General features: G+C 41.0%; 1 protein-coding gene across 1 annotated transcript; it reads left to right on the plus strand.

The window, feature by feature from the left end:
* Window positions 1-8,923: 8,923 nt before the first annotated feature.
* Window positions 8,924-9,900, plus strand: LOC9656189 (helicase-like transcription factor CHR27). The gene is made up of 2 exons (XM_002960332.2): window positions 8,924-8,930; window positions 9,026-9,900. Exons 1-2 carry the CDS (start codon window positions 8,924-8,926, stop codon window positions 9,898-9,900), a joined length of 882 nt encoding a protein of 293 aa, XP_002960378.2.
* Window positions 9,901-16,293: the final 6,393 nt, after the last annotated feature.

The following is a 16,293-nucleotide window of genomic DNA, read 5'->3' on the forward strand; positions in this document are numbered from 1 at the left end:
GCTTTATCCATTGCCCTTGCGATATCAAACACCACCTTCTGGTGTTTTAGAGTGTTCGGGTGTCCCAATGATGGCTTTCTTGACAATGAGTATTTCCTTTTATGACATTGATTTACTATATCGCAACATAAGCAACTTATCCCCCATAAGGGTATATCCAACTTCCCTATGCCATTAAGAAGGCTTGGGTAGCTACTTTCTACCCATTTAACCAATTATTTTGCACCTCTTGCTTAGTTGCCTCATAATTGTCAAGTCCTACAACTCATTGTTGGTGCTTCCACACCTCCATCATTATCTGGGTCACCACACTCCAACTGCATGCTCTGCAACTTAGGCTATGCCATTCCCATTTCCATTGGGATTCCTTTGGCAAGGGGTTCTCATGAACCCACCAACATAGCCTCAAGGCATCACACCTTGGCACATTTGGTGTCTCCACACCATCGGCTCCACGAGCCTACCTCTATGACACTTTCCCTTCGTATCTAAGTCTTTGCCAAGACCAACACCACCCTTTCTCATGCCAACCATCCGTTAGCACTGCACCATAGAGGTCACACACAACTTTGTGTCAAAGTTGTTTTCTCCTGGGAACACCTTTCCCATAACTTTAGCATGGCACATTTTGCCATCGATGAGATACCCTTTGTTCTCATCCTTGGATCCTATAATCCCCCCCCATCCTTTGTGGGGTACAACACACCTCAGTCCAAATGCTTTCATCAATCCTTTTAGGACCATCCCTTGACTCTACTTGAGTCATCCAACAGTTTTGGACTTGGTTAATCCTCAGACCTGTAAGGTCTTACTTGTGAGGCACTAGCTCACTGGAATACACTTCTTGCATTCCTGTCCTACTCAAAAGGACTATTTTCACAAGTGTTACTCCGACACTTGATTTTGTTCTCTGGGGGCAACTTTTGCCCCTTTAGGACTACTTGTCCATGCGATGAAAATACCACTCATCTCTAAGTACACCCCCTAACTCCTTGGGTTGTTCCAGCATTTATTAAAGGTAGCCCCGGCTACCATTTCAAGGACTTGAGTCCTCTTCCGTATTTGACCTTCCACAGTCATTACCTTTGGTCTCACATTCATGAGCACCAACCTCAACTATATGAGGATAATTTTGTGACTCCTTTATTGTTTTGGAGTCTCTATCTTTCCCGTGATCCCAACTTTAGTTGTTTACCACAACAACCTTAGCCAATTTGCTGAGACAAATGCTCATCCGGATCACATCCTCAACTCAATGAGGAAAACCTTGCACTGTTCCCAAGATCCCAAAGTCGTTCCATTATTGGCCCTTTTCTATCCACCACCTCGTCTACAAGTTCACACATGAACTGTAATGGAGAGCCATGTCTTCCCGACTTGCTACTCCTCAAGGATAGGCCCACTCCTCGGACCTTCCAATGCCAACACTAGTGGTGATATACTTGAGCACCAATAAAAGTCGGACTAAGGAACAGCTCCGATACCAAATTGTAAGCGACTAAATTTTCCATTCTACTTTAGTCACTTAACCACACCTCTGACCACTTGGAGGAGTCTCATTCGCAACCTCCATAAGTCCAATCCAGGACTTGGGACTTGCTAGCCCCGAGAATGGCATCCATGCCACTCAACATTTGCACTTGGTCAAAGTGCTCCACGTGTCCGATCCCATGACCGACACTCAAAGGTACCACCGACATAGCAGCCCGTTACGCTAAGGCCATGCCCGATCACCTTTGCCACACTGGTAGTCCAATACCACTTGCATCACCATCTTGGCTCTCCAAGACTAGGCAAACCATCCGTGAGTGGTCATCTCAGATCCACTCCTTAGCATCCTTAGGATGCCCACCGACAAGGGGAATAGCCTTCCCCAATATTCCTCTGTCAGTCCCCACTAAGTCCCTTTCCGCCCCTGGCCGTGTTTGCCAACACTGCCACTGGATCGAGACCCACAGGCCCGACCACTAAGTCCCACGGTCCTCTGGGACTTCCTCACCACACGACTGTGTCCTTGGTCACTACCCCAGAGGACTGCTCCTCTTCCTTTCCACAGTCTAGGCCTTTGGGACAACATTTCGGAACACCGTGGCCTTACGCGAGCCACCTGGGTACTCTCCTCGCCTTCTGCCCTTGGGTGCTCTAGCCAGGGGCTTAGAGCGGGTTCCGTTGAGCCACACCAGGTATCCAAGTAGGTAGTGCCACCCACACTTGGACTGGGAGCATCGGCCAGTCGATCTCCCGGGGAAACTAGAGCCGGCTCTTGAACACTTCACCAAGCTACCCCGCTTGTCGGTCCGTATTCACTCTAGTCTTGGACTTCCCAGTGGTCAGTTCATCACCCAACACTGGGTTTGGCCCTTCCTGGGCCAAACTGGCCTTTCCTGGCCAAATTGGCTCCACTGCAGTCCTCCCCCTACTATACTTTTGGAGCTCACCAAACTCCCCAGGGTCTGGGAGACGAACGCTTTGGGCTTTCACCCTCTCAGACTTGAACTCGGACTCGGACTCGGACTTGGACTCGGACTCAGACTCGGACTCGGGCTCGGGCTCGGTCTCGGCCTCGGCCTCGGTCTCGTTCTCGGTCCCGATCTCAGTCTCGGTCTCGATCTCGACTTCGGACTCCATCTCGGACTCCATCTCGGACTCCATCTCGGGTCCATCTCAGACTCCATTTCGGGTCCATCTCGGACTCCATCTCGGATCCATCTCGGACTCCATCTCGGACTCCATTTCGGGTCCATCTCGGACTCCATCTCGGACTCCATTTCGGGTCCATCTCGGACTCCATCTTGGACTCCATTTCGGGTCCATCTCGGGTCCACCTCGGACTCCATCTCAGGTCCATCTCGGACTCCACTTCGGACTCCAACTCAGGTCCATCTCGAACTCCACTTCGGACTCCAACTCGGGTCCATCTCGGACTCCACTTCGGACTCCAACTCGGGTCCATCTCGGACTCCACTTCGGACTCCAACTTGGGTCCATCTCGGACTCCACTTCGGACTCCAACTCGGGTCCATCTCGGACTCCACTTCGGACTCCAACTCGAGTCCATCTCGGACACTTCCACATGTCATGTGTTGGTCCTTTTGGGTCCCTTTTTGGAGCCTCGCTTTTTGCTCGCTTTGTGCTCGTTCCTCGAGCACTTGTTTGGGAGTTCCACTCCCGCTCTTGACTTTTCAAGTCGGAGCTTTTGGTCCAAACGTGTTACGCTCGTTTGGCTCTCGCTTCAGCCACTACCACGTGGCACCCTTCCGGCTCCACTTTGGGGCCTAGGGATTTTGTGTCTCACAGTATCACCCAGCTTACAAAAGTGTGATACGCCTCTACTTGCAGGGAATGGAGTAATTCCAAGAACCAAGTCCATCTTATGTTGAATCCCACATTCCAAAGGCAAACCATTAAATAGCTCATCCAAAAATACATCACTGAATTCCTCTTGAAGTCTCATGCCCATAAACGTACTCCAAATTAGACATGATCATGTTAAAAATAAATAAGTATACCACAAAAGAATTAACGATCTCATGCATGCACTTCACCAATTTCAAAGCAGTAATTAATAGAATATCATTATTGTCTTTCCCAACAATCTTTTTTATAGTGCCACCAACTTTGATATGTAAAACATTATGTTCTCAATCAATCTTTGGCTTCTTATCATAAAATCATTCCTTCCCAAAAATAACATTTATATAACCAAAATCTATAACCTAAAATAAAAGATACCATCAAAAGAACACTTAAAGCCCATTCACCACATAAATGCTATGTCTATCTACTATAACCACATTATAAGGTATTGAACTCTTTTTCATAAGCAAACCAAATTTTTCTCTATATAAACTTGAGACTTTAGTTCTTAACCCTTTGCCTGTGGAAGAGCCACCACAACATATACTTAAGTTATATTTGTGATGGAGTTCACCACATTCACTTAAGTGTTAACTCAAGGCTAGGTAAGATGAATATAGAACACAAGGTAGGGAGTAAATACCTACCTAGATAGTTGGTTCTCCTCTAGCATTTTTTGACCCTTTTATAAAAAGATAATATTTGCTTTAATGTCTAGCTTTGTGGCAATGAAAATAATTACCTTCTATTTTCTTTTTTTTGTCACAAATGTGATTATAAGTACTTAAAGTTATATAGTGAGTCTTTTTAGATATTCTTCTTTTACTGCCATGATAGTAGAATATTGATATTGTTTATTATTTTTTCAATTCCTTTTATTCAAATGTTAATAAATTATTTTTAACATTTGTACCTAACAAGATAAATATAAGGTCATGTTAAGCATATTTGGTTTGGTTTTTAATTTTCTTTTGCTCATTTTAAGAACTCCTAAGTATTAAGCTTAATATCTTAATATTGCTACATAATAGTTTACCATGTCTACCAAAACACCCTCATATGTTAGTTTCATTCTAATCCTATATATTATTTATAGTAAATGTCTAGATTTGCATAAGGGGCATATTTATGGAATGTAGAGAGTGTCCTAATTTGCAATTTAGCAGTTTTCCATATTTAGTAATAAATTTGTGACTAACTCACATGAAATTCTCTATTTAGTAAATTTCAAATTTATCTAACTCTTGGGACTCATGTGAAAGCCTAGAACATGATTTCATATAAGCATTGATTTAGACTTTGTCATGCAATGTATGATCATACATGAAATAAAAGTTGTGCTCAAAAGTGAGTAATACATTATATTATGACAATTTAAGCACATATATGGATTTTTTTTTCATATATTTTGGAAGTGTGTAAAATTTTTCACCAAACAGCCCACCGCCACCAAAATTGCACCGAATAATATTTTATATTTAGACAAAAGTTATAATAACAAAAGTAAAAATACAACACTCAATATTGATCTTCCAGGTGGAGATCTTTCGATCCAGAATGCTTCCAGAGATCCATGTCGAGCTTCTTCAAAGCGGGATCCAGGGAAGCACAAGAAAGAGATGTGGAGAAAGGTCGAAGTGGCAGTGAAGATGGAAGAACTAGGCGGAGGTCTTCTTCCCGTGCAAGAAAGCCAACACCATCGCATGGAGAAGATGGAAGAACTAGGGGTAAATCTTTCTCACAGCATGACTCTGTCCCGGGGGTGACGAAGGTCTAATGAAAGAACTAGGCGTTCCCGGATGGATTGCAAGAAAGACGCCACCACCAAGGGAAGCATTGCATGAAGAAGATGGAAGAACTTGGCGCAAAGGTCTTCCCGGATTGCTGTAAGCCGGACACCACCAACGCAACCATCGCCGTCACCACGAGCAAAGCACTGTTTGGAAAGCCTTTGTCACGGCGGCGAGCCGGCACTGATGCCGAGCGGGATCCAGCTCGGTAGTTCACGTCCACGAATCCATTCATCACGGCCAAGATGAACAGATCGCACGTTCGTACTTGCTCGATCGGAAGTTTCTAAGTCCAGCAGTTCGCGCAACAGCACTTGCCATCGTAGCATGGTGCTCGTGGATTCGAGCGGGGCAGAGTGGATCAGTGGCGGGTGGAGGAAGTTTGCGCTGGATCACTCCTTGCTCGCGCGCGTTAGGGTTCTTCGATCTTATGGATGTAATCAGGTGATACGAGTTCATATCTAGTTTGTTTTTGGCGATGGATTGCGATGTAAAAAGGACCTATCCAGCCATTCATCGAGGGAAAACATGACAAGGCATCGAGAACTTCGGGACAGAGAAGTTCGCGATACGAGCTTCGAGCTATGGCGGTTGCTCGATCTTGCGGAGCTTGCAAGCCGCGAGCGAGGGATGGAAGGGCATGGAGTTCGATCACGCGTGTATCCGGGCTCTACGCTCTGGTCGGCCACCTGTTGATTGAAGAGGATTCCACATCTTTGTGTGTCTTTCCCGTCGGTCCCGCGAATGCGCCGCGGGGCTCTTCGAGATTCCCAGATCTGCAGCATATGCCCAGAATGGGCATCGGATCAAGCGCTCGATCTCTTCCGGCAAATGGCAGCTAACATACAGATGGCAGACACCATACGCACATGTTTTCCTTGTAACTTCTTAAATTCTTGAAAGAAAGTTCTGAATCAGGGCTAATAAAGACATCAAACCAGACTGTGTACAAGTCCCCAGGTGTTGTGCAGTGGCCTCCATAAACCACAACCTTGGCATCACTCCCTTCTAAGCTTGAAAGGTAATCCTTGACCCTCTCCCACACCTCATCGTCCTTGACAATAGCATACCCTTTGCTCCTGCAATTCGTGACAGGGATTGAGACCCTCGACTTGAGTTGCTCCTTTTCATCGCCCAGGAAGAAGACGAAAGTGGCATAGTCACAACTCACCGGCTGCTCCAATTTGGCACAACACCAGATTCATGGGGTGCTGCCCCAGATCAAGCACATCCCTCTTTTGCAGCAGGTGCCTTGACTGTAATGACCCTCGTCGTCGTCACGGGGGGAATCAGGAAAGCTATCCATCGACTTGTAGATCATCTTCCATCGACTTGTATCCTTAGGTAGTGTCTTTTCTTTTATTACCCCGTGGCCAGCCACGTGGCACAATGGGAAAACGAGGCTGAAGGAAATCTCCCATCAGCATTTGCGTTTCCTTGCTGACACCCACAAGTTTTTAAGATGAAACTTTTTACATCGTGCTTCTCCTCCGCCACTATAAGTTCCTGCAATAATCTAAATGATTGAAGCCTTACCACTACCTAATCCTTTTTAGCCTCTTCTTGTATATGAAAGACGTTCTTGAAGTTGACGAGTCTGCAACGGTTTATATCAAGTGTAAGTTGAAATTCATCCACCTGTAATTAATTGCTCCGCATGTATCTGTTGCAACTCGAAGTTCAATACCAATGTTAGATTCCAGCAGCAAAGTTTCCATTTCATGATAAGCACCCTGCCAAGGCATTTATTAATTTAAAAGCTGTGCACAGAGTGAAGAAACGAAAAAACAGGAAAGCATTTACCGCCTCGAGAACCTGTTTGGCCTGTTTAGTGTTAGTTGCCTGAATTCTTGTGTATCAAGCTACCATTTCTGGAGTTTCCACCTGCAAGGTTAAAAAAATCATACTCCACAAGGTATATGAAAAGGTATACCTCCAAAGATCCAAATCCGAATGCATTTTTACCTCGTTCACTAGAGCACAGTTACTCTTATAGCTCGACTGACAAATTGCAGTGGACCCTTAGCATGCACCTATAAATAAAATGACCATTCGTTAAGATAGAAAAAGAAGAGAAGTAAAGAAGAGAAAGAACGCTTACCTTTGCCAGTGTAACAATGATAACTCTACCGAAAGCAGGCTGAAGTATCTGAGTTAATTTGCTATCCCAAAGATCGGGACGTGATATCTTGGAACAGCATCGTTTCTGGGGAAGGACGTGACCAAAAAGCTATATGTCAAAAGGCACATACCGAGTTTCATATCCTTCACTTAGTATGTTGATTACAGTTCCGAGAGTGCCAATCTGCTGCCGAAGCGTCTCGCCCTTCACAGTGCCTTTGGAGGTTGGCTCCGGCCAGAAGAAGATTCTATCAAGGAGAAGAGCAAATAGTGGAGAACTTCCTAAACGCCATCGTCAAGCTGCACAAGGTTTGTTGCGGAGAATCCCCCCAGGGACTTTGTGGGCGTGATGCTATGTGTAGGCAGAAGATAGAGAGTTTTTTCTGCGGGTATTATACATGGAAATTTATGATTCTCGGGAGAACAGGAAATTATGAAACATTGAGAGGAGAAAGTTTCTTGCCTTGGAGAAGGTATGTGAAAAAAACCTCCATTCCTTGACTTACTGTGTTCACGATACGCTGGCCCGGCAGGCGCATGAAGAGCTTGACCGGGTCGTGAAGGAACCGCTGAGAGTCATTAGGTTAGCTTGAGGCTTGACAAGCTCTCGAGAGTTTTTCGCCTTCGTCTATCCCTCCCCCCATCCATCGAGCAAGTGGTAAAGCGAGGATTATGTTCATTCACGTGACCGAGGCGCTGGTGCCGCTACAAGTGGAAGGTGTGAAAGGTAGTTGATTGTGTGAGGCGCAAGAATTCTATTATTATCATCGTTTATTCTAGGAACTTGGCGATGTTTTCTTGGCAACATGAAAAAGAAAGGTCTTTGCATCACAAAAGCCAATTTCACTGGTTAGTATATTCTAAAGTTACCCATCTATATAAATACCCTAACTTCTCTTATGTAAACGAAGCTGCCAATGAAGAAAAGGAAGGGAGAGTTTGTGGATGTGGGGGAGAAGAAGCAAAGAATAAGGGAGTCCTCCTCCTCCCAAAAACGGTTAATGACAATAAATCTGATGAATCACCAGAAGCAAGCGGTAGCCTGGATGCTAGAGCGCGCGAGTTTAGCACCACAAAAGGTGGTATCCTTGCAGACGATCAGGGCTTGGGCAAAACCCTCTCAGCCATAGCTCTCATCGTCAAGGCGGGACCAAGGCCAAGGGGTACGGGTACCAACGTTAAGGGTGGTACGCTCATCGTTTGCCCAGTAAGTGTGATCCGGCAGTGGGAGCACGAGATCAGAACCAAGGTGGCGGCCAGTGCACCACTCTCCACACTAGTCTACCACGACCAAGGCAAACGCAAGGTGACGCTAGAGAAGCTGGCATCGTACGACGTGGTGATCACCACGTACGGAGTTGTGGCCAAGGAGCGGTGCTTGAACGTCGAAGTCTTTGACACCGGTCGTGTAGCTTGGAGGGAGCGCTCCGGTCCACTAGCCAATGTGAAGTGGCATAGGGTGGTGTTGGACGAGGCACAATCCATCCGGAATGCCTACACTGATGTCTCAATGTCTTGCATGCGTCTCTCTGCAACCTACAGATGGGGTCTTTCGGGAACGCCATTCCAAAACAACATCAAGGATCTATATGCCTTCTTTTGCTTTCTTCGAGTCAAGCCCTAGTGTAGCGATTGGAGAGCTTTTGACCAGCAGTATGAGGAGTATGAGAAGACAGGCTACTCGGCAGAACTCAAGGTGGCGCTTGAGAGCATTGTGCTGCGGCGGAGCAAGAAATCGATCATTAATGGTGAGCCAGTGCTCCGGCTGCCGCCCAGGCTGGTCAACCGGGTGGAGGTGGAGCTCTCGCAGCAGGAGAGGGAACTCTATGAAAACCTTCGAAAGGAGTACCAGGATAGGATCAGTGAGTACAGGAGCAAAGGGACGTTACACATGAACAGGTTTATCATTTTGAGCATGCTGTTGCGGCTGAGGCAAATGTGTGACCATCCGGCTCTGCTCGACAGTGAACATCTCTTTCGAGTCGACGAAGAAGATGATCTGATCACGGAGGATGGAAGTGGCCTGAAGGAGATGAGAGAGGCCGTCAGGAAGCTCCAGCTGGAGGCCCGGGAGAAGCAAGAGGATTTTGATCGCAGCGTGCAAGAGATTGGCCAGTCTGCAAAGCTGAAAGCCGCATTAAGAGTGCTCGACATGACCCCTCGGGGAGAGAAATCCCTCATCTTCTCGCAGTGGACATCAATGCTCAACCTGATCGAGCCGGAGCTGGAAGGAGCCGGGATCCAGTTCTCCAGGATCGACGGGAGCATGAGTGCGGGAAAACGAGTTGCGGCAATCAAAAGATTTAGTGAGGATCCAGATGTGGTGGTGATGTTGATATCTCTCAGGGCTGGGCTCAACCTGGTGGCCGCGTCTCATGTGCTTTTAATGGATATGTGGTGGAACCCCACGACTGAAGACCAGGCAATTGACCGGACGCACCGCATTGGTCAAACCCGGCCAGTCCACGTGACCAGGTTTGTGGTCAAACAGACTGTCCAAGAACATGTGTTGGAGATCCAGGAGAAGAAAAAGAAGCTGGTAGAATTTGTGTTTGGGGAGAAAAGCTCTGAAGAGCAGAGTCTCAGCATTGATGAACTTGCTTCAATGTTTGAGCTCCAAAATTTGGCTTGACTCAATTTTTTTAAGAATTGCATTTACTAATAGTTTGCTTCATTAACTTCATATAATATAAAAAATTATGTCTAAATATAAAAATATTATCTAATATATGTATAATACACAATCTACATCAAAAATCATTTAATAAAGAGTATAATCTAAATAAATTGCTGCGTGTTAGCAATGTTTTCTTTACATAAATATTAGTGCTTATTATTTATTAATTAAATTAATCAATTGAAAGTTTATAATGATATACATGTTAATAATTTATAAACACAAGATTAATCTTATTACATATCAACCATTAGATTTTAGAATAAAATAGAATATACTAGAAAGTGCTTAGAAAAGTTTATAAATTATAAAAACAAGATTAATTTAAATAAATAGCAACTATTAGATTGTAGAATATTCTAAATATCCAAGTATATTCTATGTATATCTGACATATTATATCAAATTAAAAAACCTATTAGAGATGTTGAAAAGATAATACTTAAGAAAGATATCTCTTACAACATCTAAAATAATTATATTAGTTACCAGTCTTAAGTAGATTAAACATAGCCAAATTTCAGTAGACAAGGCTCCCTTAAAAAACTACCATTACTTAAGGAATGAATGTAATCCTTCATTTTCAAAAGATATTATTTTTCAAAATTAAGACAAAATCCTACTTTGGGAGGAACATAGATACTCAGGCATGGGAAATATTTCATCATGTTAAGAGGATTCTCTTATAAGTCTCCATCACTTTTGCAAGAAAAAAATAAAAATAAAAAAATTCTACTCTATAGTGATTTATCATAGAATGAGCTGATTCGCACAATCCTAAAGTTAAGTATGATTTTTAGGACATTTTTACTTTGTATTTAGTCCTAAAGTTAGGACAAGTGTCTTAACTTAAGTTTAAGTTATTTTCACTAGAAAAATCCTGATTTGCACTTAATACTTTTTTAAGGTGGTTAACTTAAATTTAGGATATCACATTGAAAAGTTAAGGATCCACACCCACCCCAATCTTTAACTTTTGTAGCTAAAATTCAATTGGCATATTCTTTGGGCCAGCATGGTAGGGAGTGGGTGTGGTGCAAGATCTGGTGGTGCCATAAGATCAACTGGTGGAGCTTGTGGGCGCCGCATGATGCCCCTTCAAGCCAATGCCACAACATCTGCAGCATTAGTGGCTGTAGTAGTGGAGCCCAAGACCCCAATAAGCTTTCTTTATTCTTTTTCTCTAGATTTGCATTCCAATCAATTTAGGAAACAATCAAGAAGGATGACCTAATCTAGGTAAACAAGGAGAATGAGCAAGGACAAGTTAAGTGTAGTTGGGGAAAGAATTGGTCACATTAGGAGACTATGTTCTTTATAGACCTCAAGAGCCAAAACTTCATAAAGTAGTTAGAGTTGACAAGCTGTGAGAAAAGGGTTACAATTGCAAAGAGGTGGAACATCATTGAGGCCAAGTTGGTAGACTATGGTTTCAAGGATAGAGATGGAATGGCTTACCAATGGTGTTGGCTAAACATTTCTGATGAATACAAGAATATAAATAATTACCAAAACAAGAGTGTCAATTTCTTCACCCTTCCAAGGAGTAGATGCAAGATATTTACAAGGCTATGGATAGTTACATGGGAATTTGGGCTGCAACAAACCCTCTATATATTACAGATAGCAATGCTGACTTTAAAACTACTGTTGCAGCCATTGTTGTTGAAAGGGCAAAGGAACTTGAAAGTTGGCTTCCTCATCTACATTTTCTTCTTCCACTAAGTTGAATCATAATACTACAACATGAACTCATCCCACCAAGTTGAGCACCTAAGCTTCACCCACCAAATGCCTAGTATGCCTAGTCTATAGTTGAAAGCTACACCTAATTCCACTCAAGACTCATTATCATCTTTCAATTCATGCAAAGTGCAACATCTATCATCTAAAAACCTCTTAATACCTCAATCACTAAAAGAAGAGCCCAACTTATGATATGCCAAGTTTTATTCTCCACTCCATATGGTTCAATCTCCTCCATGTAGGGCTGGAGGATCTCTATCTCCTAGGTTTGGATCATATCCATTTCCTAGGTTCTGCATGTGGGGATTATGAAGAAGAACACATAGTGGAGGAGATATAGATGTTTGGCTAGGGTTAACACTTTGCAAGCTCTTCAAGAACCTTGACTACAATGGGCTTTTTTCCAAGTTTGCTATTGGGGAATCTATAGCTCATGAGATATAGATACAACTACTGCTATAATTCAGATACTTGGCTACAAGATCATGTTCCTAGAAAATGCAGTTCAAGTTTAGGAGGTCATTAAACAATTCTAGAGGATTATACACACAAAGCTCCTGAATGTTGTAGGTGATATTGATTGCACATATTTTGAGATTGTGCAACCCTTGACTAGTGATGGTGTGGATTACTTCGATAGGAAGTAGAGGTACAGCATCATAATACAAGCTATTTACAATGCAAGGAAGAGGCTTTTTAGCATCTACATTGGTTGGCTAGGTAAGCTTGGCTTCTAGTTTTCATTTTTAATTGCTTTTTTATATAAAAAGTGTTTATGACATGTTGGAGGAATTCAAGGTTAAGGGTGAAGATTGCAAACGGGCAACTACTGCAATAGCTAGTTACCCTGGCTTTCAATGAGCGGGTGAGGCTAGACCTCATTGGAGATAAAGGATACCAGCTTTAGTCATACTTGATATTCCCCATCTTGGTAAACTTTCAAGTTTTGGTTTAAAGATTTTATGCTTTTGGTTTTTGCAAGTGTAAACCTTGGGGTGGGTGAGAAAACCTTTAACGATCACTATTACATGGTAAGGATTATGGTTGAGCAAGCTTTCAACTTGCTTAAGTAGAGATTTTGATGCCTGGATCAGAAGCAAAAGGTACACCCCAAGTACTTCACCACTTTCATCCAAGCATATTACATTTTACATAATGTTTTCATCAACTTGGGTGAAGTAAATGTTGAGCGAGAAATAGACGCTTGAATACTAAATGTGAGCAATGGAGACTTCAGTGAGGGGTACTCTTTAATTGCTATTGCCTTTTGGTTGAGTACCCAAACCCTATTAGCATTTGATAGCTTAGGATGATGTGGCTAAGGTCTACTTTACCTTTGGGCAACATCTTTGTTTCCCTGATCATTGAATTATAAGTTTTCCAAATTTCAAATTTAAAACTGAAGGGAAGTTCAAATTTGAAATTATTCCACTTTTAAGATAAATACCATGTTTGAATGAAAGAGTTTGTTTTCTTAAAATTTAAGATAAGATTATATGTGAAGTAGATGTGTTTTTAACATAAATTTGATTTATGAGAAGTTATATATTTGAAGCAAAATTTCCTTAAATTTTATCTTAAAATGCTTAAGTAAGGACTAAATGCAAAATAACCATAATAGATAGCTTTAAGGTAGTACATAAGTTTAAGTTAGGATAAAGACTATGTACGAATGGACTCAATAACCACGGAGTGGAACTTAGACCTTTGGCTATATGTTTAAAGGCAATGGAGTGAAACTTAAGTTTCAAATTCTTGAATTATTGAACAAAGGGACAGAGTTGAACTCTAAAATATGCAACTAAAGAGTGAAAGGATTAAAGTATGGAGTGACTCTTAAGCATTCAACCCAAGAAGAAAAGCATGAATGTTAAAACATTTAACATCTCAATACCAGAACCAATATGCAAAACAAAGCTAAACAGAATTTGGCACTATTTCAATATAATAGTGGCATAACGTAATGATATAGATACTTTACTAGCTAGTATAGTATCTATATCAGTGTGGAGTTTGAGCTTAGATGCAAGATGAATATAGAATAAGGACAACACAAGTAAAAATTAGACTACTCAACCTACCCATTATCTCTATTATATATTTAGAACCTCAACAACATCACCCGCACTTTGTTCATCATAATTGCACACATTTTCTACAATTTGATGATGAACATTGAATTTTAATCTAGCCATAGCCACAAATGCTACAAAACATTAATGGTTTTTTTCTTTCATAGTTTATTTATTTTCTAGGCTTATCTTTTTTGTTGGTTAACATCTCCTCAGAACTCACTTCAAGGATAAAAGTTCTTTCTCATTGCCTTGATACACTGTCAAATATCACTAATAGAGTTCTTAGTATCCTCATCTTATACTAGATGAAATGATTCTAGACATTGTTTAGACCGATTTTACTCTTCAATTTTGGTAAATTTAATTTCTAGCTTCCCAAAGATTGCTAAAGTTTTCTATTGTTTGGTTGTAAATCTTTAGTTATAAGTGAATTCCAGCTTATAGTCTCCACTAGCATGATCAACAACATGCAATGGCTCCATGTGTTGATGCACATGAGCTGGATTTAACACTCTTAACAATTTATTCTATCCCATGTTATTGAATTTGGTGGATACAATCATAGTGTTGACCAAGAGCAAAATTCACATGTTAATGTTAATTCTCACAAGAGGCAATTAAGTCTACAACAACAAACCTCTGACAATGTTTTGTGCATAAAGATTTTAATTAGATGTAACCATTACAATATTTGAATAATAATAAAATGCTTTTGGGTTTTCTAGCACTAAGTTGGAGCATAAGGCCCACTTTTGAATCTCCTTGTAAATATTCTGTTTTTTAATTTTTTGATTAATCAAAGTCTCTTGAAATTCTATATGTTGCATTTAGAGGGAGGATCCCACCTCAATTACTAATATCACTTTGGATTAATATATAACCCAACAAAAAAGGGATGTGATGCAAATTTATTTCCAACTCCTCTTTTATATATATATATATATATATATATATATATATATATATATATATATATATATATGAGATTCTAGAGTACTTAGAGGTGCTAAACAAAGGAAATATTTATTGGAGTCCTAAAAAGGACTTTATACTTAAGCCTAATTTTTGGCTGGATGCTTTTCAGAAAAGGATTGTGAGAACCTCTAAATATGTTTCTGCTTTCTTACTTTTAAAAAAATTATAATTAAGAAAACAGCCAAAAAAAAACTTTTATAACTGCAAATAAAAATAACTGTATTAATTTTATAGTACATATTTTTTAATAAAATGTACAAGAAATAATCTTTTTTGTTGGCCAAAAAAAAATAATACTGAATAAATATATGTTGATAAAGATGTTTAACTTTATTAGGGTATAGAATAATGAAATTAATTTTATTTATAGTTTTTATTGTTTTAACTACTGTTGCTGAAAATTTTGTTTGTCTATTAGATGCATTTACATTAGAAATTATAAAATATAATACTGAATATGCATTTTGAAATAGTAATTTAATGAAATATCTTGCTATAAGCTTTGGAAAGTAAAAATTATAAAAATAAAATATTATACTTAGGAATTAAAGGTGCTTAGATCTCATTTAGTATAAAGCTTGTTGAGAGAGTATCCAAGAGCATAATTATGTATTTTATGTTATCTTCAGTATAAAAAATATTTTTTGAAAGTCACATAATATTGGTTAATACATTTAAATAGTCATCTAAAAGGTCTAATTCTTAATGTAAGTAAGTTTTCTTAATGCTTAAGCTAGCTAGATTCATGGGATTTGTTAGAATAGGCAGAGAATATTGGCCATTAAATGGTTTGCTAAAAGTGTTTGTAGCAAAGTTGAGCTAATTGGAACAATTTAAACTTATAATTAAGATGATTATTTGGAATGAAATTTCTTACAATTAATAAAGTAATACAGCTTTTGAAGCAAGGAGTTTTGCACCAAATTTATTTTCCTTTTTATTATTAATATAATTTAAAGTGTATAATTCTGGACCAAAAAGGGTGAAAAGAAAAAGGAGACACAAGCCCGCCAAAAGCTAACAGCAAAGCAGCAGGGTCCCTGAGCGAGCAATCAATGTCACATTTCCCGCTCCTGTGAGGTACAAAACCATTAAGAATGATCATTCTTATTTACGTGTCTTTGTGATACAATCACCAAGCCAAGCTTCAAGCGATTAAAAACCATAACCATCACCGGCGCGCAGTGTGACCCAGTAATAGTGACTTGGATGGGGATGGATGGGATGTTGGAGATGGTGGATGGATGGGTGGATGGATGCGGTGGGAGGGTGACGATGAATGTTATGTGTGAGTGAGTGTGTGTCAGAGGGAAAGGTGCGTGAGTGAAACTAGTAGCAGTCGCAGTCGGGCTTTGACTGACACAGCACTACGGTAAATACGAGCGTAGCTGTACAAGGGCAAAACCCAGGGAGGTCGGGTTTGATTCCAGCAGAGGGGATCTTCTCCAGGGCGAGGTGAAAAAAGAAGAAGCACAAAAGAGAGGAGAAATAAAAGAAGTGGAAGATTCGCCCAGAGCTCCATTCATTCCTTCCGCCTTTGAAGCCCAGCCCA

Source organism: Selaginella moellendorffii, unplaced genomic scaffold, assembly GCF_000143415.4.
Source record: "Selaginella moellendorffii unplaced genomic scaffold, v1.0 SELMOscaffold_0, whole genome shotgun sequence".
Taxonomy (NCBI): Eukaryota; Viridiplantae; Streptophyta; class Lycopodiopsida; order Selaginellales; family Selaginellaceae; genus Selaginella; species Selaginella moellendorffii.